General features: G+C 40.1%; 1 protein-coding gene across 14 annotated transcripts in view; it reads right to left on the bottom strand.

Annotated features, from left to right (window-relative positions):
- Nucleotides 1–24185, bottom strand: part of OXR1 (oxidation resistance 1) — a 341306-nt gene that overhangs the window by 6240 nt on the left and 310881 nt on the right. For 12 of the 14 annotated variants that reach the window (XM_029062165.1, XM_029062172.2, XM_029062173.2 and 9 more), the window contains 4 exons: nucleotides 11030–11110; nucleotides 8751–8876; nucleotides 7776–7928; nucleotides 3837–3932 (listed from right to left, as the gene is read on the bottom strand). In XM_029062165.1, coding sequence (XP_028917998.1) covers nucleotides 3837–3932; nucleotides 7776–7928; nucleotides 8751–8876; nucleotides 11030–11110 — 456 coding nt within the window. The remainder of the gene's footprint in view (nucleotides 1–3836; nucleotides 3933–7775; nucleotides 7929–8750; nucleotides 8877–11029; nucleotides 11111–24185) is intronic. The other 2 variants (XM_039911838.1, XM_029062167.2) reach the window with 1 other exon arrangement.

The following is a 24185-nucleotide window of genomic DNA, read 5'->3' as shown; positions in this document are numbered from 1 at the left end:
CTCACATATTTTCCCCCCAGGGTTATTTATATAATAGAAGTGAAAACATTCAAAATTTCAGATTCCACAGGGAAAGTATATTTTTACACTGTTTTTGCTTCTTTTAGAATCCTTTTAATTTATTTTAAATGTCCTCAAATTCAGATTGGCAAAAACCTCAACTCCGAGGCTCTGTCCTAAGCACGAGGGGCCAGCTGAAGTTAATTAGCCCTTTTGCCTCATTCCCCTTTGTTCAACTGAAGGTTGCCTTTGTGTGACTTTAGCTGAGAGAGTGACCAGCAGGAAAGCAGCCCCAAGTCTTGATTCTAAATCTGTTCCTACTCCTGGGAGCGGAAGGAACAGAAAAGGAGGATCCAGATAGTTCCCAGTGCAGTTCCTTCCCCAAAGTGGACCCTATTAGGGGTGAAGTGAGGATGTGGGATACCCCCAGCACTAAAACATGCTTTCTGTGCTCTATGCTTAAATCTGCTTCCTGATGTTGTGGGACCCAGTTTCATTCTACCTCCGCTCTGCCAGATCCCACTGCTGCCTCAGAGTATGGTGTTCTAAGGTGCGGGGATCTAAGGAGGATTGGGGTTTGAGGAAGAGTATTTGGATTTTATATTCTTCTCCCAGACCCAGTACTTCCAGGGCTGGGGAAGAGACAAGGGGTCTTGTTTTCCTTGCTTAAGTTCAGGAGCTACCAGATTCTGTTCCGGAAGAGCTAAAGAAATGGTTTTGAGTTCAGTAGAGTGGAGAATTACTTGGGGCATGGGATTGGGCAGTGCCAGGGGCTGGGGGAGCAGATAGCATTCTGGGTCCCAGAATCTGCTCCCCCCACTCCAAACCCTGGTGCTGTTGGAAAGCAGCTCATTCTCCTTGCTCAGCCAAGATCCTACCAGGAATGTAGATGAAAATGGGATTCAGAATTTGGGATGAGGTAAATTTTGGGGTCAGGGACCAGCAGTGACCAAACTTGGAACAGGAACAAGGGCACCAGGAGTCATATCCCTGGCCCCAATTGCTGGCACTGCCAGTTCTCATGCAAAAGCATCCCGTGGACATGAAGAAGGCCACTGCCCCAAGGGAGTAAGACTGCAGGGATGAAGACGGTTTAGTCCTCATGAATTTATAATCAGGGTGAGTAGTTGTAGCTAGCTCATCCCTCTCCTTATGGTCAGGGACTGTTTCTACTAACTCTATTGTACTGTATTCTCCAAAGCACTTAGTACAGAACTTTACACACACAGTAATTGCTCAATTAATGACTAACAGAATACCACTGATTAATTGACTGATTGGAATCAGGAGAGGAGAAGTGGAGCTAAGACGCCAACTCCAATTTTTGCCAAATGACTGAGAACCTAGCTCCCTGGTCTAATCCTGGGACCTGGGAGGATCCTCTTGCCCCCGAGTGGGCTCCATAGTTAGGACAGATAGTCCTCTCATTACTGGCCCACATAAACTGGCTTGAGGATGTTCCAGGGCCAGATGAAAGCATTTTTAGTCTCATCACAGGACCAGCTAGCGGGAGGAAGGGGCAGAACCCACTCTTAATAATAATGATGGTATTTGTTAAGCACTTACTATGTGCAAAGCACTGTTCTAAGTTCTGTGGGGGATACAAGGTGATCAGGTTGTCCCATGTGGGGCTCACAGTCTTATTCCCCATTTTACAAATGAGGTTACTGAGGAACAGAGAAATTAAGTGACTTGCCCAAAGTCACACAGCTGGCAAGCGGCGGAGCCGGGGTAAGAACCCATGATCTCTGACTCCCAAGCCTGGGCTCTTTCCACTGAGCCACGTTGCTTCTCTAAATACTTAGTACAGTGCTCTGCACACAGTAAGAGCTCAATAAATATGATTGATTAATAGAAAAAAAAATTAGGGTCAAATGTCAAAATTAGGTACAGGGCTGAGCAGGGAAGTGACTAAATGCTTACACATTTAAAAGGTTGGCTGAGAAAAAGACAGCTGATATTTGGTTATTCAAAAGCTTACTCATTCACTGACCTTTCTAATTCTAATAATAATAATTGTGGTTTTTGTTAAGCGCTTACTCTGTGCCACACACTCTAAGAGCTGAGGTGGATTCAAGCAAATAGGGTTGGACAGAATCTCTGTCCTACGTGGGGCTCACAGTCTCAATCCCCATTTTACAGATGAGGAAACTGAAGCACAGAGAAGTGAAGTGACTTGCCCAAGGTCAGACAGCAGACAAGTGGCAGAGGTGTGATATTACTGTTTGTCCCAAACAATTAACAGCAACAGAATAACCAATAGCTTGAATCTCCTGTGGTTTGGTGAACACTTGTGTAACCACAATAATTACATTGGCCTTATTTCTCCCCTCTATCAGAGAAGAAAAAAATCAGTCAATGAATTGAATATCTCTGTGCCTAAAGACCTGCACTAAGCACTTGGGAGAGAACAAAAGAGGTAAGACACACATTCCCTCTGCTTCTCAACGAACATACAATCTAATGGGGGAGATAGGCAAAAACGATTTTAAAATCATGAGAGTCAGAAGCTGAAAAAGGAAATGAAATAACATAGTTCAACTTACCAGGAGGAAAATGATAAATATTTTATTGAATATACAAATATATAGCTAGAGGTTTTTTATAATAGTATTTCTTAAGTGCTTACTACGTGCCATGAATGCACTAAGCGCTAGGGTAGATACAAGCTAATCAGGTTAACACAGTCTATGTCCCACAAGGGGCTCTTAATCCCCACACTACATACGAGGTAATTGAGGCACAGAGAAGAAGCATCTTCCACAAGGTTACACTGCAGACAAGTGGCAGGACTGGGATTAGAACTCAGGTCCTTCTGACTTCCAAGCCCGTGCTCTATCCATTAGACCACACTGATTCCCACTAAGCCACACTGCTAGTAATTAGGATGGGAATGAAATACACAAATACTAGAGGAGGTGTTGGGTTGATATGACTGGGATGGTTGTGAATTACCTGGGGAAAACGTCTTGAACGAGGTGGGATTTTTAGCTTGGTTTTGAGGCTATGGAAAGCTATGGAGACTATGGATTTTCAGGTCAAGATCCAGAACAGAACCCCACTTTAGGGCTTTCAAGCAACTTGAATATTTAATGAAATGTCAGTTGGAAAAACACTTCATAATTGCAACTAAACTGATAATTATGGTCATTCCAGAGCTTAAACTACTAGTCTTTGCTAAAAGTAACTTAGAAAACCTAGCATTGGTAGAACTGTTAAAAGAAAAAAATAAATGTAAGAAAAATACGAGGAGAAAACTTGAAGAGTTAGATTGTAAACTCATTGTAGGCAGGGAATGCGTCAGTTTGTTGCTCTACTGTACTCTCCCAACTGCTTAGTACAATGCTCTGCACATAGTAAGCAATCAATAAATACCATTAAAAGAATGAATAGATGAGTTTCTATTCAAAAGCATAAAATTTTTGTCAAGCAAGTTTTCTGTACTAACTTTTACATAGAACATTTGAACATATTTGCCACCTTCAATTTAGTTTGTTTATGAAATCTAAAGAAGCCAAAAAAAATTGCAAGTTATGTCTACAACCACAGAATTAAAGGGTAGAAACACTATAAGCATCAAGTCTTCTCAGCTATTTTCAGGCCTAAACCACCTCAGACACTAGAGTCTCTAATCTAGCTTCAGTGGAATTCTATTAATTAAAATTTTACCCACATAATCACTTGTAGTAAAACAAGGGATTTTAATTTAAGATTTTAAATCCAAACTATTTACTTTCTGGTTATTCAAGAGCAAAGCTGTATTATCACTGTTGATTTCTATAGATAGCCATTCAATATCTTTTTTTTTTAACAGTAACTAAAATATATGCTCTTACCTCAAAATCAGGAGAAAAAGTAAAAACAAATGTCTCTCCAGTACCATAAAAGCAATCACTCACTTTAAATGGTTCAGATGCTAATGCCCCAAATACCTTTTGGGAGAAAGAAAGAAAAAATTAATACCAAATTTTTGTATGGGTGAATATAGACTATATATATATATATATATATATACACACACATACCTACACTACACTCACAGCCACCATACCATAGGCTCGATCCCAGCTGTCTCCCCATACTTCGACTCCTATGTATCCTCACCCTTCCTACCACTGGGACTGTGAACCATGGCTGAAATGTGGGGGGAGTGAGGTGAGAGAAGTAGGTGTTGCTTGAGTTCCTTGGCCAAATGTTTCCAGCTCTAAGACCTGCTTGCTGATGTAACAATAACAATAATAATAATAAAAATAATACTTGGTAAGTGCTTACTCTGTGCCAAGTACTGTACCAAGGCAGATATACTCAGGTTGGTCACATTCCCTGTCCCATATGAGGCTTACATTCTAAGAAGGAGGGAGAACAGGTATTGAACCCCCATTTTATACATGAAGGGACTGAGGCACAGAGAAGTTAAGTCATTTCGCCAAGGTCACAGAGAAGGCAAAGGCAGAGTCAGGATTAGAACCCAGGTCCTCTCTCAGGCCTGTACTCTTTCCACTAGGCCTCTGCTGCTTCCCGCTTTATGAGCCTTGGTCCTTTGGATAAGATGGAGAGGGTGGAAGGGAAAGAGAGAGGAGAAAGTGGGGAGAAGCAAGGCACAACTTCTAGTTTTTAAATTATCTCTCAACTCCCTTCTGGAGCTTTGAACAATCTAATGGTTTCTCCTGACTAATAATAATAATGTTGGTACTTGTTAAGCGCTTACTATGTGCAGAGCACTGTTCTAAGCGCTGGGGTAGGTACAGGGTAATCAGGTTGTCCCACGTGAGGCTCACAGTTAATCCCCATTTTACTGATGAGGTAACTGAGGCACAGAGAGGTGAAGTGACTTGCCCACAGTTACACAGCTGACAAGTGGCAGAGCGGGGATTCGAACCCATGACCTCTGACTCTCAAACCCGGGCTCTTGCCATTGAGCCATGCTGCTCAATATCTTGACAAACTACCTTGAACTATCCTCTAGACTGTGAGTGCACTGTGGGGAGGAATCTGTTAGTTGTTACACTGTACTCTCCCAAGCGCTCAGTAACTTGCTTTGCACAAAGTAAGCTGTCAATAAATATGACTGAATGAATAAACTATAACCCCACACTTCACTCTTCTAATACCTCATTAAAATCCGCCCTTCCCTCTCCATCCAAACTACTACCACCTTAATAAATCATTCACGCTATCCTGCCTGGATTACTGCTTCAGTCTCCCTGCTGACCTCCCAGACTCCTGCCTCTCTCCACTCCTGTCCACTCTGCTGCCTGGATCATTTTTCTACAAAAAAAAGTGCAGGACATGTCACCCCACTCAAAAAGCTCCAGTGGTTACCCATTCATTTCTGCATCAAACAAAAACTCCTCACCAATGGCTTTAAGTTAGTCAATCACGTCGACCCCTCCTACCTCATTTTGCTACTCTTCGACTACAACTCAGCCTGCACACTTTGCTCCTCTAATGCTAACCTTCTCACTGTGCCTTGTCCTCAGTTATCTCACCACCCACCCCTCGCCCACAACCTGCCTCTGGCCTGGAACATCCTCCCTCCTCCAATCGACAGGCAATTACTCTTTGCCCCTTCAAAGCTTTACTGAAGGTACATCTCCTCCAAGAGGCCTTTCCTGACTAAAATCCTGCCTTTCCTCTTCTCCCACTCCCTTCTGCTTTACACCAACTTGCTCCCTTTTCTCTTCCCCACCTCTGAGCCCCACAACACTTATGTACATATCTGTAATTTACTTATTTATTTATGTATTTATTTATTTATTTATTTATTTATATTAATGTCTGTCTTCCCCCATCTAGAATGTAAGCTCATTGTGGGCAGGAAACATGTCTTTTTGTTGTTGTACTCTCCCAAGGGCTTAGTACAGTGCTCTGCGTAAAGTAAGTGCTCGATAAATACAATTAAATGAAAAATACCAACCCAGACACCGTTCCTCATACTAGCTGAATTTGACCATGTGATGGGTAAACAAAGAGCTTGATAAAAACATTTTAAATGCCTAACTTGAAAAATTCTTACTTCATTGATTTATCTAAGAGAAACAAAACACTGCAGAAATTCATGTCAACCAAGTGAGAAAAATGAAACATCAATGAGTATTGAAGACATTAAAGATACTACTAGTTCACTAAAGTTTTGGATTGTAGTCACTGAAAATAGTCCTCTAAATATCATTTTTAAAATCTAAAAGTGATGCATGAATGATTACACTATGAAAAAGCAATTTATTTGAAAAATACTATTTCATAACAATTCTCTGCATGCTTCTGTCACAAATCACCATTTCTTATTTTCTTCTTCCCTGATTCAAACCCAAACAACCCAGACCATAAATTGAGCATTATATAATAATACTTCTCACGAGTCTATTTGAGACAGGGACCGTGTCTAATTCTCATCTGTGTATGCTCTTCCAGTACTTAATATAGTGCTCTTCGATCAATCATATTTACTGAGTTCTTACAGTGTGCAGAGCACTATATTAAGTGCTAGGGAGAGTACAATATAACAAAGTTGGTAGACATGTTCTCTGCCCACAGTGAGCTTAGTCTACAGGGGCAGGAAGACATTGACATAAATAAATAACTTACGGATACATACATACATAAGTGCTGTGGGGCTGAGGCAGGGGAGAATAAACTTTATAAGAGATGAAGAAAGGAGTGGGGCAAGAGAAAATGAGGGCCTAATCGGAGAAGGCCTTTTGGAGGAGATGTAACTTCACTAAGGCTTTCAAGTTGGGGAGAGTGATTGTCGGATATGAAGGAGGAGGTCGTTCCAGGTAAGAGGCAGGATGTGAGTGAGAGACTGGTGGAGAGAGAGACAAGATTGAGGTATACTAAGTAGATTGACTTTAGAGGAGCAAAGTGGGCACACTGGGTAGTATTAGGAGAGTAGGGGGGTGAGGTAGGAGGGGGCAAAGTGATTTGAGTGGTTTAAAGCTGATGGTAAGGAGACTTTGATGTGGAAATAGATGGCAACAACTGGAGGTTTTTGAAGAGTGGGGAAACAGATTGAAAGGTTTTGTAGAAAAATGTGAATTGAGGGCTGGAGTTGGGGAGAAACAGGAGGCAGGCAAGTCAGCAAGGCGGCTGATGCAATAATCAAGGCAGGATAAGATAAATGCTTGGATTAACAAGATAGCAGTTTGAATGGAGCAAAAAGGGTGGATTTCAGCAAAGCCTGTGAAGGGTGAACTGATGGGATCTGGTGAAAGGTTGTGTGTTCTCTCCACACAGTGCTCAATAAATACAACGGAACTGAATGAGTATGTGGGTTGAAGGAGAGAGAGGAATCTGGCATAATGCTAAGGTTAGGGGCTTGTAAGACAGAGAGGATGGTGGTTCTGTCTACAATGATAGGAAAATCAGGGGGAGAACCGAGTTTGGGTGGAATGATAAGGAGTTCCGTTTTGGACATGCTAAGTTTCACACAGTAAGTGCTTAAAAAATACTATTCCTACTATTACAGCAAACCTTACTGCATTTTATAGTGCATTTTTTGATGCAGCCTCAAGATTAGTGTAAATTTTGTTATGCTTCCAATTTGGGACAAACCCAATTATTCTTCCTTATAAGCCAAAATGGCCTGGCTGCCAACATCTGAGAATGTGGATGTTAAATTATAAGTTGCCAGGCCATTTTAGACCAATTGTTCCCATGGAATATCTGCAATTCATGTTTGATATCAGCATGAAATTTAGGCAGATGAAGTAAGGTGATTCTTCCAATAGATTCCTTTCAGGAGTTATATTGAGTAGGCTGACAATTTTCCATACCTGACCATCACTGTCTTTGATAACCATCAAAACTGGGGTGTCTAAGCCCAACATTGTCCGATACAGGGTCTTCAAGCTTGTCCCATGTTTCCCAGTACCATAGACCAGAGTCCATGGGTACCCGATTGTTCGAGGTGGCAGATGTTTAGTTAGCTGTGACAAACAAAATACTGATGCATTATCCAAATCACCACCACCATTTGGTATTACACGTGAGAATCAAGGGTATACCTGACAGGCAGCAAATGCACTTATAAAACATAAGAATCAGAAGGAAATTGCAAAAATACACAAATTGAGAAGTTAGCATTCCCAATCACTGGAATTATTGGAATACTAAGATCCTTGACCTAATATTGTTACTAGGTGGAGGATCATGTTAGACATCTTCCTGAGGGAGAACAACCAAAGCTCCATCGGGACGAAAAAGCTGGAGAACACACAGAATACAAAATTAAATTTGCATCACTGGTAAAAAGCATCACATTTTTGTATTTGCCACAAATGTATGGTTGTTAGCCTTGGTTTCTGGAACACATTCCAAACAAAAAAAGTTTCATTCATCTACCTAAATTGAATTGTTACTTCAGAGACCACGTATTTAATTACAATATCTTTAGTAATATTGGCCATCACATTATGCCAGTTTAGCATTCCTTTCAAGATATTACGTTATGATTCCTTCATGACAGCTGAAAGGTCTCTGCAAGAATGAAAGGCATTTTTCACCAGCACTTGCAAAGTATTTTCATATGAAACATGCGGCAACAGAATATGGTATGATTGCCACCAATAAACTTAAAAAGCAACTGAGAAGTTAAGGAACAAATCCATAAAAACTACATTTTCATTTTATTAGAAGCACTAATACTGATTAGACCTATATAATCTGTTTCTTTAAAGGTGATTTACATAGAAAGGGTTTCAACATCAACGTACCGTTGACAGTAGTCATAATTGTAATATATGTCATACCTTTTCAATTTGATCCGGCAGAAGTAACTCACTGGGATCACTAAGATTTGGCCGAAAGGATTCGGACTCCAGTTCTGCTTTGACTGTAGTAGCCTGCTTTGCATTTACGTCTTCCTTTGTTGCAATCTAAAAAAATAATAATTATAATAAGCAAAGCAGAATATTAACCTTTTGGAAACAGTGCCATGCTTTTCCAAGAGACTATGAAATTTACAAAAAGTCACCTTGTTCTAAATACGACTGCATATTTACAGAAAGTATTTCTATGACTTTCACAATTAAATTGCTTAGCAAAAGCTGTTCCATTTAGACAATGATATCCAACCCAGCAAAAGTATTTTATACATCTTTAAATCCCTCCCCGACAATCCATTCCTCTCTTGGAAGGCATTCTAGAGTGACAGATGATTCCAATTTTCCCTATAAGAGGAAGGCACGCAAGACTGGAAGGGTCATGGATCAACCACAAATTGACCTTTCTGGGAATCAAAATAGAACAGTTTGGCTACAGGAGTTAATTTGCTAGCGGTAAAAAGTATTTGTTTTGATAAACTGAGGTTTAATTCTTAAATACAACTGCTATATACTGAATTTTAGTAGAATTAAATCAAAGGTTAGATTTTTCTTCCCCATGAAAATTATTATATTGAGAATTTACAAATCCTACGAATAACTTTCTTGGAAAGCTAAAATACTATGATAGCTACAAAAGAGTCCCAGAAGTCCAAACATCTTCTCATTTTAATATTCCTAAAATCTTCAATCAATTGCTTAATTTTCTTGAACCAAGATAATGTAATGTACAAGGAATTAGTCCATTTACTGTTTAAATTGAGCTATTATTGGCTATTAGTTGGGTTAATAAGAGTTGGGCTATTATTTTTTAATAGTTTGAGATTAGCATATTGTTTTAGAATGGCATTCTCTCAAAGATGTTCTTGAAATTATTCTAATTCAACAAACCTGGAGGACTAGGAAATATGAAATTTTCCCCTTAATTTTTATTTAATTTTAACTACTGAAACTTTAATAATAAACCATACAAAGTTACTAACATCACAAAATGAAGGATTTGCAAAAAGTAACTTACAATTGAAGTTCTTGGAAAACAAGCATTACGCTATTTTAAACCAATAATTAAAATGTAGCAGAACTTGCCATAATCTATGAGGGGGCTACTTCAACCAAGTGCTGAGTTAGAATTCTATTGAACTATTTTAATCTTTAAATCTTAAGTGTTCTTCTTACCAGATGTTTATGTAATTTCATAATTGAAAAAAACCTAGCTACTTTCCCAATACTGCATTATTCAATCCCTCAAAAAACACTACTATAATTATATTACTATGACATTCACAACATCCTCATCTCTTTACCCTATTTCTGAAAGAAAGTGTTTTGTTTTACTTTAGGTGAAATTAAAAGTGAAAATAAAACAAAGAAACCCCAAAAAAACACTGGGAAGTTCAAAGAAAAAGGGAAAGGATCAGCAGGGGAAGCAGTATTTAAAAACAAGCAAAAACAGAAAAAATACAAACACAGACTATTTTTCCTCCATAGCAAAGAGCAACGAATACCTATTTACACAAAACTGAAAATCGGAGGTTCCCATCATATTTTTATTTTATTTGAAAGTTAATGTCACAGGAATTATAATTATTTCATACAGTTTCATATTAGTTATTAAGTCTGGACACTGATTTTATGAAATTGATTGAATATATTTATTTCTAAGATGGACCTGATGCCCAAAAGATAGATGGATGCTGAGAATCATGAAAGCAGAATATACATGCGGGACAAGGATATGAAATGTATACCTCTACTTCAAGATCGGAAAATACTACCGCTTTCAGAAAAAAGGAAAGAAGATATTTTAAAGTTGTTATGGAATAACTAAAGCTACCCCAACTGTCCAAAGGCATGATCTCAAAGTGAGAAGAAACCTGAAGAGTGATAAAAGACATTACTTTGGAAATCGCAAAGTAACGACAACTGCCTCTAAGGACACAGAAAATTCCTCTAACATTATGCAAATGCTTAAATATTTCTCGACTGTGAATTTGATGACCAAATTGATCTTGCCTCCCGACTGGCAGCACTGTTTTTGTTCATATATGTGCAAAAAATGAAGGAATTTTCTGTTGGACACTTTTTAGTGCTGCAGTCAAAGCAAATCCATCAAACGTGAGACTTGCCCTGAATGGGGACACTAAACAAACCCTGAGAGAGGTTTCAATCTCTTTAAAGGGAGGGGTTTGAACTACTGAAGTGGGCACCTGGAGACGTCTGCAGAGTGTGCGCAGTTCTTCAGTATTTAGAGCATCGATCCTGCGGTGGTACTCAGCCACTGACACTACCTGAATATGGAGACAGGAAGACAATAATTCCACTGACAGTTGAGGAAAAAAATCAAGTGCCAGAAAAAAAAAATGGAGAGATTATTGGGGAGAAAAAAAATGCAACAAAAAAATCAGTAGTAACGAAAATAATTTTTCTGCTGGAAGCACATGAGCACCAAAGGATAAAGTTTGGACCTCATGGTGACACCATAAAGTAAAATCAAGATTTGTAACATTACAAGCTCCTAAATTCTACAACTACCTAAAATGAAGTTAAACGGGACATACTCAGAGGATGAGTTACTGTTCATATTCTCTCGAATACAGAATGCATTTAAAAACATTTCACTGATTTTTTTAAATAGGACATTAAAGCAAAACATTTATCACATCCTTTTGATACCTAAATAATTCTTTCAGATATTTTCTGAATATTCTAATTAAAATAAATAAATAAATGGTATTTGAAACTTATCTTTCAATTTCTCAGAAAATCCCTTTCCCCCAATTTTAAATCAAATGCCCAAAACCATGCCTGAACCATAATAAAGACACTATCAGAAAAAAAAAAATGGAAGAGGGAAAAAATGCTGAGCCTGAATTTAAAGACCTAATCAGTGAAGGAGAGAGAAAATGAATTTAAAAAATGAAGACCCACATTCTTTGACTTTTCTTCTTTCTCCACCTTACTGACCTTGAAAAGAAAATAATGGGTGACGGGTACATTTGGAACCTAGATCCCCTAGATTGTGAGCACCATGTGGGGCAGGGACTGTGTCCAACTTGATTATCTTATATAATAATGTTGGTATTTGTTAAGCGCTTACTATGTGCCGAGCACTGTTCTAAGCGCTGGGGTAGACATAGGGGAATCAGGTTGTCCCACGTGGGGCTCACAATCCGCTCCAGCTCTTAGTACAGTGCTTGGCGCATAGTACACACTGAATACCACTATTCTGATTATTATTAAAATGAGGCTCTATCCTACCAGGTGACTGGGCTTGCTAGTTATTATGAAATTCTAGAAAGAACAGGAGGATTGAGGGGTACCTCCTATTTCAAATCACTAGGATTTGAAAGAGCACTGTAGCTTCTTGGGGCCCCTTTCAGTCCTGGATTCTAGGAGGGAGAAATTATTTTTACCATGGCCCAGTGATCTCATCTTCATGAAATCCTATTTCAAATACCCACCTAAAAGACACTTGTTGGGGGGTTGAATGAGGATGACAAATTGCTGGGGTGGGGCTGCATTCCCTGAGGAATGGCAGGGTTCCAGGCAGACAGCAGTTTCCAAAGGAACTGGGCAGAAACTGCCCAGCTGTAGGACACTGAATAGACAGCACACATCCTGAGATTCTGCATGGGCTTTTACCTTAACTTGACAATGGGGCTGAGGAGAGAAAAGCAGAACTGTATGCCTACCCTTCTCTGGCTCTTTTCAATCTGTCAGCTGCCATGCCCACAACATCTTTTGATTGATCTAGACGCCTTGTAGATAATTCATTAGAGAAAACATGATAGTGTTTGACAGTCATTAATTATCAACACCTCCATCACCTCATTTCCCTATATATTCATTCAATCGTATTTATTGAGCACTTACTGTGTGCAATGCACTGTACTAAGCACTTGACTAGACTGCGCTAGACTATACTAGACATATTCCCTGACCCACAAGGAACTTACAGTCGAGAGGTGGAGACAGTCACTACAAAAATTATGGATATGTACCCAAGTGTTGTGGGGTTAAGTGGGCGGCATCAGTATCATGTGCTTAAAGGATACAGACCTAAATGCACGGGTGACACAGAAGAGAGAGTAGGGGAAAAGAAAGCTTAATCAGGGAAGACCTCTTAGAGGAAATGTGATTTTAATAAGGCTTGTTTTGATTGTGGGGGCAGTGGTGGTTTATTATATAAGGAGGGGGAGGGAGTCCCAGGTCCAAAACGGAACTCCACACATTTCTACACAAACCTTGTCCTCCCCAAACTCTCCCCTAACTGTAGACAGAATCACCAACCTTCCTGCATAACAAGCCCATAACCTTGGCGTTATCATTGACTCACCTTTCTCATTCAACCTATGTATTCGATCCATCACTAAAACCTGCAGGATCAAACTTCAAAACATCCCTAAGATACATTCTTTCTTCCTCAACCAAATTATTCCCATGTTAATTCAAGCACTTATCCTATCCCACCTTGATTACTATATCTGCCCCCTTGGTTACCTCCCTGCCTATTTTCTCTCCACACTCCAGTCCACTTCACTCTGTTGCCCGGATCATTTTTCTACAAAAACATTCAGTCCATGTTTCCCCACCCCTCAACAACCTCCAGTGATTGCCCATCCATTTCTGCATCAAAAAGAAACTCCTTACCATTGACTTTAAAGCATTCAATCACTTGCCCCCTCCTACCTCACCTCGCTATTGTACTATAACCCAGGCTGCACACTATGCTCCTCTCATGTCAACCTACTGACTTGTACACTGATCTCATTTATCTCACCACCAATCACTCGCTAACATCCTGACTCTAGCCTGGAATGCCCTCTCTCCTCCTAACCAACCAAGAATCATCCTCCCCACCTTCAATGCTTTCTTGAAGACACATCTCCTCCAACAGACCTTCTCTGACTAAGCCCTCAATTCTCTTCCCCCTCTTCCTTTTGGGTCATCCTGAGTTACTCCCTTTATTCACCACCACCAGCCAGCCCCAGAGTACTTAAATACATATCCATAATTTATTTATTTATAAAAATGACTACCTCCCTCTAGACTCTAAATTCGCTGTGGGCAGGGAATGTACCTAACATAGTGTCGTGTTGTGCTCTCCCAAGCGCTCCCAATGCCTGCACACAATAAGTGCTCGATAAATATGACTGATTGATTGATGTGGGTAAAAGAATGGCAGCAAAACTGACAAAATCAAGCAAGCTGGCACTATAAAAGTGAAGTGTGTGGGCTGGTTGTAGTAGGAAATCAGTGACACAAGGTAGGAGGGGGAAAGATGACTGAGATTTTTAAAGACGATAATAAGGAATTTCTATCTGATGTCTAGGTGGATGGGCTACCTCCAAAAGTTCTTGAGGAGGAGATGTGAACTAAACAACCTTTCAGAAAAATGATCCAGGCACGAGTTAAGTATGGACTGGAGTCATGAAAGACAGGTGGCAGGGAAGTAAGCGAGGAGGCTGATGTAGTTGTCAGGGAGGAATATGATAAGTGCTTGGATAAACATAGTAGCAATTTCGAAGGAGAGAAAAGGGCAGATTATACTGATGGTTTGATGGTAGAACTGAAAGGATTTAGTGAGAAACTGAACAGTTGAGATGAATGAGGTGGACCAAGGATAATGCCAAGGTTTTGCGCTTGTGAGATAGGAAGGATAGTGGTTTGTCTCCAGTGATGGGAAAGACAGAGGGAATGCAGAGAAGACAGGTAAGGGCTGGAGAGGGGAATTTGGGAATCATCTGCATAAAGCCTGTAGCAACTCAGTTCTCCAGGGCAACCAGAACTGAGCTTTGAGGAACCCCAACAGTAAGATAGGGGAGGCAGAGAAGGAGCTTTTTTTTTTGGATGGTATTTAAGTGCTTACTCTGTGCGAAGCACTGTTCTCTTGCATTCATTCAATCACATTTGATAGCTTACTGTGTGCAGAGTACTGTACTAACTGATTGGAAAGCACAATTCAGCAATAAAGAGAGACAATCCCTGCCCATAATAGCTTAAAGTCTAGAAAGGGGGAGATAGACATCAAAACAAGTAAACAGGCATCAATAGCATCAATATGAATAAATAGTATTATATAAACACACCAAAACAAGTAAACAGGAACTAACATAAATAGAATTATAGATATGTATATATATACATAGTGCTGTGGGGCAGGGAGGAGGGTAGAGCAAAGGGTGCAAGTCAGGGTGATGGGGAGAGGAGGGGGAAATGAGGTAAAAGGGGGCTTAATCTGGGAAGGTCTCTTGGATGAGGTGAGCCTTCAGTAGGGCTTTGAAGGGGGAAGTGAGATTGTTTGGCAGATTTGAGGAGGGAAGGCATTCCAGGCCAGAGGTAGGACATGGGTCACGGGTCAACGGTGGGAGAGGCGAGAACGAGGCACAGTGAGAAGGTTAGCACCAGAGGATCCAAATGTGTGGGCTGGGATGTAGAAGGTGAGGTAGGAGGGGGCAAGGTGACAGAGTGCTTTGAAGCCAACATTGAGGAGTTTTTGCTTCATATAGAGGCTGATAATCAGCCACTGGATATTTTTGAGAAGCGGAATGCCATGACCAGAACGTTTCTGTTGAAAGATAATTGGGCAGCAGAGTAAAGTATTGACAGAAGTGGGGAGAGACAGGAGGTTGGGAGGTTAGAAAGGATGCTGATGCAGTAATCCAGTCGGGATAGGATGAGTGACTGTACTAATGTGGCATCACTTTGGATGGAAAGGAAAGGGCTGATGTTGGTGATGTTGTGAAGGTGACACTGGCAGGCTTTGGGGACAGATTGGATATATGGGGTGAATGAGAAAGCGGAGACAAGGATGATGCCAAGGTTGCAGGCTTGGGAGACAAGAAGAATGGTAGTGCTGACCACAGTGACTGTGAAAGTACTGAGAAAGCGCAGTCAGAGAGAGAACCACCAAGGAAGTACAATGTCAATGAGGCCAAGGTTGGGTAAAATTTCAAGGACAAAGGAGTGGTCCATAGTGTCAAAAGCATCTGAGGATTAGCTTGGAGGATTAGAATGGATGGCGTAGAGTCCATCAGATTTGTCAAGAAGGTCATTAATGACTTTAGAGAGGGCCATTTCATAGAATGGAGTGGGTGGAAGCCAGAGTAGAGGGTGTCTAGTGGAGTTTCGGAGGAGAGGAAGTGAGGAAAAGAAACTCACTCAAGGAGTTTTTAAAATAATAAGAGATGTGATGATAACTTTTATATTTTAAGATGGGAAACGAGCATATTTGAATGCTGTGGGAAGAAGGCACTAGAAAGTGAACAGTTAAAGATAACAATAATAATAATAGTATTTGTTAAATGCTGTACTAAGTGCTGGAGTGGATACAAGCAAATTGAGTTGGACACAGTCCATGTCCCATGTGGTACTCACAGTTTCAATCCCCATTTTACAGATGAGATAACAGGCAGAAAGTAAAATGACTTGTCCAAGGTCATACAGCAGATAAGTGGCAGACCCGGGATTGGAACCCATGATCTTCTGACTCCCAAGCCCGTGCTCTATCCACTACACCATGCTGCTTCTGATGGTGATCAGTGTAGGAATAAGGAAGGTGGGGGGAAATGTTTTGATAAGGCATAATGGCATGAAGTCAGAGGCAGAGGTGAAGGGGGTAGATTTTGAAAGATGAGAGATCTACTTTTGACACACTGCTGGGAAAATTGGGAAGGTTGAAGAGGGCACAGGAGGAGGGAGGAACTGGAAAGGAGCATGGGAGATTTTATAGAGATCATGCCTAATGGTTTCAATTTTATCAATAAAGTACATGGCCAGGTTATTAGAGGGATGGGGAGGGGGGCAGGGGGGCAGGAGGCTTAAGGATGGAGTAAAACATCTGAAACAGCTAGTGTGGGAAATCGGTAGAGGCGTCAATATGGACAGAATCAATAAGCAATAAGTGCTTAAAGAGTCAATAAGAGAGAAATCCTTGTCAGGAGGAGGGGATAAAATTAAAATAAATGAGGATGAATTTAAGACGATGAGGTCAGCCAAGTGTCTGGATTTCTGTCAGCAGTGCTCTGTAGCTCATGCACAGGAGTGGAGGAGGCATACCTTGGAGTCGATCTAGGGTTATGGATTAATAGTAACAGATTGGCAGAAGGATAGGGAAACTTGGGAATTGAGTACAGTGGAGAGAGTGGAATTGACGATATCAACTTGTGTCTCAAGAGAAGGCAGTTTGGATAAGGAGACCAAATACTATTTGAAATACCCTTGGTAGGATAAATTTGAAAAAAGCTAATTTTGCCTCTTTGGAATGTACAAATAAAAACCAGGCCACTTTAATATTGAACTTCTGTTTTCTCTTCATTTCCTGCATAGCATGAAAAGGTGAGAAGCTCTCTATTTACACAAACATCATATACCCACTTGATAAATTGAGCCATGTGGCAACTAAAATAATGGCCATTTTCCCCAGTTGGATTTAGCAGGTAAGTTTGAGTTACCATAAGATGCACTGGCTAAGTATAAACATTTGCTGGGGGAAAAAAATTCTAGTAAAAAATATTGGTTTTGACAAGAATCTGCAAGGTACAAGTTACTATTAAAAATTTAACACACGTTGGAATAATTAAGGACTGCTGACAAACTAGCATTAGTCGAACTGAGAATATCCTGCCTGAAGCCTCTGAAAAGATCCAGTTAACCCAAAATAGAAGTAAACTCACTCATAAAGGAACTAGAATCATTATTCTCTCCTGGTCTAAATTTCAGCTGAAGCTCAAAAAATGAGCTAGAAGCTGTGTGAACCACATCACTCTGAAGATCGTTTCAGTCCTGGAATTTTTTGAAAATGTACCCCAAACCCTGTACTTCCATGAAAATATTTTTTTTCCTAATTTCCTGAAAGTGACCTGGAATTCTGAAGCTGCAGCAGCATTGTGGCTGCCATGGCAACAGGGTTCACCTGGTCCCATGGGGACTACTGTTCGAGGTGTAGATCTTGCTGTTATATAGGAACCTGAAATTCATTGCTCAGAAAACATTCACTTTTACCTGGAAGTTAATGCCATGCTCAATCAATCATATTTATTGAATTGTACTTTTCAAGCACTTAGTACAGTGCTCTGCCCACAGTAAGTGCCCAATAAATACAATTGAATGAATGGTTTTTACTGTACTTTGGCATTATGGAAGGTACCTGTTCTGACCATTTCCCACCATCTAACAGAAAAGTGGAAATGTATTTTAAAAAGGATTAATAATTTGTAGTTTTATAACTAGAAAATATCAGGCTATGAATTGTGATCTCAATAAATCATAACTTCACCAGGGTGCTTTATATATCTAATGCTGACTTAATTGTTACCCCATAATATGGACATTTAATTGGACAACATGGGACTGCTAAACCAATGTACAATGGCTTAACAGCTGCTCAGTGAATGTGCCCAAAGTTAGTGGAGATCACCAACAGTTAATAATAATAATAATGTTGGTGTCTGTTAAGCGCTTACTATGTGCCGAGCACTGTTCTAAGCGCTGGGGTAGATACAGGCTAAACAGTTTGTCCCACATGAGGCTCATAGTCTTAATCCCCATTTTACAGATGAAGTAACTGAGGCACAGAGAAGTTAAGTGACTTGCCCATAGTCACACATTTGACAAGTGACAGATCCGGAATTAGAACCCATGACCTCTGACTCCCAAGCCCGTGCTCTTTCCACTGAGCCAGGCTGCTTCAGTTCTTTGCTTTCTGAAGAAAATTAAGACATTTTGGATGCCCTCAAGATCAAAGCACTGGTCCCATGCTGATTACATTGCTATCTGACAAGGACAGCCTGAAGAAACCTCAAATTATTGCTGTATTAAGTGGTGCTATGTCCTCAGCTGATCATTGCTGATTCCTTCCATACTCATTAGTGGTAATACTGATAAATGTAGTAATAATGATATCTGTTAAGTACTTACTATGTGCTAAGCACTGTACTAAACACTGGGGTAGATACAAGCTAATCAGGTGGGACACAGTCCCTTTCCCACATGGGCTCACGGTCTAGGGGCTGGGAGAACAGGCATTTTATCCCCTTTTTCGGGATGAGAAAACTGAGGCACAGAGAAGTTAAGTGACTTGCCCAAGGCCACACAGCAGGCAAGTGACGGAGCAGGGATTAGGACACAGTTTCCCTGATTCCCAAGTCTGCGCTCTTTCCATCAAGCCACACTGCTTCTCAACAAGTCAGTGTGTAATCTCACAGTGTTTATGTATATATAAATATATATATATATGTGTGTGTGTATATATATATACTAAATTATATATTATAAATTATTTATTTACATTAATGCCTGTCACCCCTGCTAGTCTGTGAGCTCAATGTGGGAAGGGAACAGGTTTACCAATTCTGTTATACTGTACTCTCCCAAACACTCAGTACCACGCTCTGCACATAATAAGCAGTCAATGAATGCCATTGGTTGATCACAAAATGTCAATTAGTTAACAGCATTCAGTGAGCATTTACTATATCCCTAGTGCATAAAGACCTTTTCACTGTGCCTCATTCTTGCCTGTCCTGCCGTTGACCTCTGGCCCACGTCCTATCTCTGTCCTAGAATGGCCTCCCTCCTCAAATCCGCCAATCAAACTGTTCCCCCTTCAAAGCCCTACTGAAGGCTCACCTCGTCCAAGAGGCCTTCCTAGATTAAGCCCCCTTTTCCTCAGCTCCCCCCACTATCATCCTGATTTGCTCCCTTTGCTCTACCCCACCTCCCTGCCCCACAGCACTTGTGTATATATGTACATATTTATTATTCTATTTATTTATATCATTGCTTGTTTACTTGTTTTGATGTGTATACATCTATAATCCTACTTATTTATATTGATGCTATTCATGCCTGTTTACTTGTTTTGATGTCTGTCTCCACCCTTCTATACTGTAAGCCCGTTTTGGGCAGGGATTGTCTCTATTGCTGAAATGTACTTTCTAAGCGCTTAGTCCAGTGCAAAAATACACAGTAAATGCTCAATAAATATGACTGAATGAACACAATAGGGCTAGTAGGTCTGATCCCGGCCCTTAAAAAACGTACATTCTAGGAGGGAACACTGATACTAAAATTATTTAGAGAAAGGACAACAGGAAAATGCATAACCAGTTAGTGCTTAAGGAATTGGGTACGTAAGATATGCGCTGAATTATTACACATGATAGTTAATATAAAACTGCACAGTTGAGCCAAAAGACCTGGAACAGGAGGTGTGGGGGAGAAATATAATTGGGAAGAACAGAAATTATTTAGTGAAGAAAATAGTTTTCAAACTCCTAGAAAATGAAGAAACATGGAGTCAATCATTACAACAGCCAAGAAAGTAAATTAGGGCAAGAAACCACATATATCCCTTTCAGAGTGACGAATCACTAGGCAGACTTTAAGCCTATCCATGCTACCCTAGAAGAAAGGAGGCCTGATTTAATTAGAATCACTCTGAAATCAGGAGCTAATAGCTTCGCTCCTTTGTTGTCTATCCTAGTGTGGGTGATTCCCTCCACTAATGAATTGACGCCTACAATCAACATCGTCACTTGAGCAGGACTCTGGAAACTACTGTTTGTCAGAATCCTAAGATTCTTTCATGATGACATGGCTCCAAGTCACAAGATGAACTGCATTCCCTAACACCAACTCTTAATTGTGATAGGCAACCTGCAGGCAAAGACAATTTGACAAGTGATCCAGGGCCCATGGAGTTAACCAGCCCCTGCTCTTGCTAGACCATCGACATATCAGCATCATATCAACATCAGAATAATTTATTGGGGACTCTCCATGTGCACAGCACTGTTCTAGCTCTTGTGGGACACAAAGTCTAATGAAAGAATTGGTATCTGCTATCGAGGTGCTTCCAACAGAAGGGGAGAACCAAATGACACAAATGGCAAACATATAATAGGAATCTTGACTACGGGAGGGAGAGTCAATCAGAGGCATATCCATTCCATTCCTAGCTTGATCAGTGGCTAGCGAGTGGAAAGGCAATCTGCTACAAGTCAAAACTCACCTGTGCTGGGCAGCAGCGGCATTAGAGAGAGTTGAGGGCAGAGACTCAAGTTTACTGCATGGAAGGAAGCAAGGGTAAACCACTTCTGCATTTTTACCAAGAACGCTCTATGGATGCATTATCAGAATGATTGCAGATGGATGTGGGACATTCTAGGAGAGATGTGTCCATGGTGTCGCTATGGGTCGGAGATGACTCGACAGCATAAGAGACTAAATCTGTCACCAGTGGCATCTGCTTGCCTGATGTCCCTGCCTTCTCCTCTTTCTTGTTTCTCCTCTAACAGCAGTTACCACTCTGGACTACAATACTCAGCATGATGTAGTGGATAGAGTACAGGCCTGGGAGTCACAAAGTCATGGGTTCTAAACCCGGCTCTGCCGCTTGTTTGCTGTGACCTTGGGCAAGTCACTTCACTTCTCTGGGCTTCAGTTACCTCATCTGTAAAATGGGAATTGAGGCTGTGAGCCCGATGTGAAACAGGGACTGTGTCCAACATAGGTTGACCCCAGTGCTTAGTAAGTTCTTAAATACCAAAATTATCATTATTACTCATCTTACTGACATTCCTCTTCAGGCCCTCTTCTCAATGAGGGGCACAATCCAGAGGGTACTTGAAGTGTTTGGACAGCTGCCTCTCATTCCTCTTCAAAGCCTCTCCCCTGAACCAGGGCAATGGGGGTGAAAGACCATGTATTCAAGCACCCGCCAGAACTAGCTAAAACACTGCCTACTTACTACAAACTGTGAACAGTACTTTTGTGGACTGGTCAATCACACAAAAATATCCTATGTCACATATAAACTAAATGCCCCATGCCATATAGCATGTTCCATCTTTGACTTGCCTCTGTTTTAGTTTGATAACTTCCTTGCTTGTCAAACTTTTTTATTTGGGGTGCTAGCTTCTGAAGGACTTCAGTCCCTTCCTCTGGCATTCAGAGGAGAGCCAAGAGTAAGATATCCTAAACAATACTTGCATCGTTTTCAAAATGCTGGGTATTTTAAATAGGTCAGGCATTTGCAAACCAACTTTCCCAATGCAGAATTGGCCGTAATGTCTATGATTGAAAAGTGAGTTCAGACAATGGAAGAAAAAAATTCCTAAGTCATTCATTACTTTGGGATGAAAATAACTGTCACATTTTAGACATTCTGGACCATGACCATAGATATTTGGAATTACAAATTTTATTTTGGCATATCTTCTCTAAGATCAGCTTTTAGGTTAAAAATTCATATTGGCAAAATCTTTTTTTACCTTCTATATGTCCTAAAAATGTTATGAAGCATCATGGCCTAGACAAAAGAGCATGGCCCTAGGAGTCAGTGGACCTGGATTCCAATCCCACTCTACCACTTAAATGTTATGTCACTTAACTTCACTGTGCCTCAGTTTCCTCATCTGTAAAATAGAGACTCTACTTGTTCTGCATTCTATATTGACTGTGAGCCTCATGTGAACAGAAACTGGGTCTGACCTGAATATCTTGCAATAACCCTATTCTTAGTACAGTGTCCGGCACATACTGAGTGCTTAAAACACAACCCACAATTATTATTCAAAATGTTCTGCTAGGGAGAACTAATTACGACTTAGATGACATTTGGTTTATCTCTTGGGTCATTAGCAAGAAGCACAAAATAATAAAAAGTAAATGAAGACAGCAATTTTTAAAATGATTAGTTCTACATATGTGTGGTAGGTTATTTCATTTTTTCTATACTTGACTCTAAATATGATCTACATCGAAATCTAAATCTAGATCTAACTAGCTGTGCCTTAAGGATTTAACACTTACTTTTCTTACAGTCATCATTCTCTTGTAGTTACTTGTTCTTCTGTGCTCTGCACATAGTAAGCGCTCAATAAATACTATTGAAATAAAATACTATTGAATATGACACATTTAAAGGATATGAATCCAGGTGTTTTAGACATGAAAGCTACTCCTTGAGTCTAAATCAGATTTTTCAGGAGGTAAATTAATTAGCGTAACATTCCACAGGTATGCTCTGGTACAGGAACAGTGTACTATTGACCTGAAAATTTACAGAACCTCCACCTGGATCTAATTTATATTTGGGGAATAGCTTTACCTGTCCCATGTCTTAAATAATTACCAATATTCAAAGCAAATACTCACCTGCCAAACTCTACTGACGTTAGCCCACATTGCTTTTTTCAGTGCCAATATATAAATATAAAGTATAAGTACAAATATGCATACTTTACACTTATACTATATATTTTGTATTATAAATATATAATACAAAGACAACTACTAACAGCCGGGGATCTAAAAAAACCCCTATAGACTGGAAAGCTCAAATACTCGGCTACTCCAATCAACCATATTTATTGAGTGGACTGTATTAAGCACTTGGGAGAACACAATACAACCCAATTAGCCAACACATTCCCTGGTTATATTGAGCTCAGAGTCTCTTTTTCATACTGTTATATTGCTCATTTCATTAATGCATGAAATCCTAGAATACAGCATAGGAATTACATTGCTTAAAGAAAATATGACACATGGGGGGGGGGGTGTTAAATGGTATTTATTAAGGGCTTACTATGTGCCAGACACTGTACTAAATGCTGGGTAGATACAAGCTAATCATGTTGGACACAGTCCATGTCCCATATGGACTCACAGTCTTAATTCCCCGTTTTACAGATGAGGTAAATGAGCACAGAAAAACTAAATGACTTACCCAAGGTCATGAAGCAGAAAAGTGGCAGGGCCAGGATTAGAATGCAGGTCCTCAGACATCAGTTAAATAATATGCACTTTTAGTAACAGTGATTTGATAAAGGATTAGGTCATATTCAAGAGTCTATAATTAGCTTTAGGGACTTGCTAAAATGTGCAAGAAGTCTACTATAAGAAAATCCATCCTTAAAATATACCAATAACTTCCAAAGAAGTTGAAAATATTATTTACACATAATTTTCACATCTAAATTAATCATAGGTCCACATGCAAACTGACAAGTTGTCTTATCAAAGGAAAATAAAACCATATGATAGTATGTTACTGATGCTGAGTATCTTTCCATCACATAACAAGATTACATCCTAAGACAAAAGGTCTTTGAGAAGCAGTGTGGTCTAATGGAAGGAAAAAGGGCCTGGGAGTCAGAGGACCTAGGTTCTAATTCCTCTCCACCATTTGTCTGTGCTTTGAACAAGCTCATCCTCTAGACTGTAAACTCGTTGTGGGCAGGGAAGGTGTCTGTTTATTGCTGTACTGTACTCTCCCAAGTGCTTAGTACAGGGCTCTGCACTTGGTAAGCACTCAATAAATACAACTAAATGAACTCATTTAATTTCTCTATGACT

Source organism: Ornithorhynchus anatinus, chromosome 4 (genome assembly GCF_004115215.2).
Source record: "Ornithorhynchus anatinus isolate Pmale09 chromosome 4, mOrnAna1.pri.v4, whole genome shotgun sequence".
Taxonomy (NCBI): Eukaryota; Metazoa; Chordata; class Mammalia; order Monotremata; family Ornithorhynchidae; genus Ornithorhynchus; species Ornithorhynchus anatinus.
This window is presented reverse-complemented; position numbering and strand designations above follow the sequence as displayed.